Raw genomic sequence first — 2500 nt, 5'->3', positions numbered from 1 at the left:
ATGGATGGAGTGAAGAAAGCACTGGGTGATAGGAGGATAGATGTGAGATAGGCAAGAGAGCGTGCTAGAAATAGGAGCGATTGTTACGCAGTTCCGGTAGGCCCTGCTACTTCCACAGGTGCCTTAGATGACCGCGGAGGTAGCAGCAGTAGGGGATTCATTGTTATGAAGCTTCATCTGTGGTGGATAACGGTGGGCTGTGGCACCCTAGCAGTACCAGCCGAACTCGGTTGAGTCTCTCGTCAGGCTGGGAGGAGCGTTTTGACGAAAGGTCCCCTTTTTTCATTTGTTTGATATCGGCTAACCTCCAAAATTGGGGGGAAAGTGCCTTGGTATATAGAAAAATTATTATCTAAGCTGGGAAAGCAGGGTATTATAAGCCCACGGGCTCCAGCAGGGAAAATATCTTAGTGTGGAAAGGCAATACGGGAATAAATAAACCAAATATGAGCAGTAATGAATATCAGATAAAAAATAAAATCATAAGATCAGCAACAACATTGAAATAGACCTGTCATATATAAACCTGAAGAGAGACTTATTTCACCTATTCAACATAAAAACATTCGCTGCAAGTTTGAACTTCTGAAGTTCCACCGGTTCAACCTCCTGATTAGGAAGATTATTCCACAGTTACGCTGATCTCATTTCTGAGTAACAGGGGAGAATAGTCAGTTGGTTCAATGCTCGTTAGTAAACAGCAATGGATTGCAATGAGACCCGGGAATCCTATATGCATGCTCAAGTCTAGGTAATGGAAGAGGACAGTCCATTGATATAATAAGCAAGTTCTTAAATCTATTATATGTTTTTCTTTAATTTTATAATATAACAATTAACATCAATATTTTTTTTTATTTCCAGATAACTTCAAGACTATTGGACAGACAATGAAGAAACACCTTTAAAGTTCCTATATTTCCAAAGAAACCAAGAATACAGAACAGTCATTCCAAAATGCATTTCTATGAAACTTCAAGAAATTGACTGATATATTGAATAATTATTATAATTAAAAAAAAAAAAAAAAAAAAACCCTTGAAAAGAATAACTCTGATTTGTCTGGTACTCGAAGGCAATATGAAATTTCTACGAATCACGTTTATAGAATAAAGTGCATTTGTACAAAAAAGGCAAAAACGTCAATTTTGTTATTAAAGTATTAAGTGAACCAAAGTAACTGAATGCGAAAATAAAGCTAACAAATGATAAATATCACAAGTGAATGACGTAAAACTTTAACAAGGGACCTGAATTAATAGGTACAAAATAGAATTTGGCGAAATTCGCTTTTCGCAAAACACAAAACTTATGATAATTATTATTATGAAATGATAAAAAAGCAACGTATAGATAATGAATGAACACACAATTTTGATTTCCAGTGATATCAACTTATGTACATTAAGAAAAGAAAAGGCTTATATTACCAGCTTTGATAGATAAACAAAATACTTCGAAAACCCTTCATCGAAATAAGATAAAAATACTGAATACAGTTATCCCAGAAAACACGCTATTTCACATCAGATTTCAAGGTACAAATCAAACACAGATATTTAATTGGACCCAGCCTTAACGAACACACCATCAGATCGCTTTCGGAGCGAAGAGAAATAATACTGTTTTCGCGAGAAACATTACTTCGCTCCCCTTAAAGATGAAACCTACAAGCCTGTTTCTCTTGTTTGTGTACCTGGTATTGATGGCGTTGGTTCGATCATCGTACAGCTGGCGTACTGACAGACGTAAGTATAATTAAATTTTTATCTGTGTTATCTCTCATTTAACTTTTGTTTTTATTTTTCTTTGTTGGATATCATATCAGATTTTCTTGTTCTCTATCTAAATGAGTTCTCCGTTGTTTTTTCTATATCTTTCACTACACATCTTCATTTCCTCTCTTTTAATGTTTTAAATGTTAATCATTCTATCTTTTTCTTACTTTAGTTGTTTCACCTTGTCAATGATGAGTTGCATACTCCAGCCATTTCAGTAGAATAAAGATATTTCCCATATCCAAATAGCTTCAATATATTCATTACATTTCACATGAAAAAAAATCCACCTTTTCACACACACACATACACACGCATATATATATATATATATATATATATATATATATATATATATATATATATATATATATATATATATATATAAACACAACATCGTGTTCAAATAGAAATAAATTTCTACCTCATACTTGGGATCGAACGCTAGCCCCTTCTAATGAAAGGCCAGATCGAAACCAACCATGGGCTCTCGTGGCATGGTTGGTTTCGACCTGGCCTTTCATTAGAAGGGGCTAGCGTTCGATCCCAAGTATGAGGTAGAAATATATATATATATATATACTGTATATATATATACATTATATATATATGTATGTATATATACATATATATCTTTTATGTATATATATATATATATATATATATATATTCTATATATACAGTATTTACATATATATATTTTATATATATATATATATATA

General features: G+C 32.8%; 1 protein-coding gene across 1 annotated transcript in view; it reads left to right on the top strand.

The window, feature by feature from the left end:
* The first annotated feature begins 1042 nt into the window (after positions 1-1042).
* The window catches only part of LOC137638600 (cysteine-rich secretory protein 2-like), a 62615-nt gene continuing 61157 nt past the window's right edge, over positions 1043-2500 (top strand). The window contains exon 1 of the mRNA XM_068370813.1: positions 1043-1748. Within this exon, the coding sequence (XP_068226914.1) occupies positions 1661-1748 (88 nt within the window). The 5' untranslated portion in view covers positions 1043-1660. The remainder of the gene's footprint in view (positions 1749-2500) is intronic.

This window comes from Palaemon carinicauda, chromosome 3, assembly GCF_036898095.1.
Source record: "Palaemon carinicauda isolate YSFRI2023 chromosome 3, ASM3689809v2, whole genome shotgun sequence".
Classification (NCBI taxonomy): Eukaryota; Metazoa; Arthropoda; class Malacostraca; order Decapoda; family Palaemonidae; genus Palaemon; species Palaemon carinicauda.
Note: the sequence above shows the minus strand (reverse complement) of the source record. Positions and strands in the feature narration are given on the sequence as shown.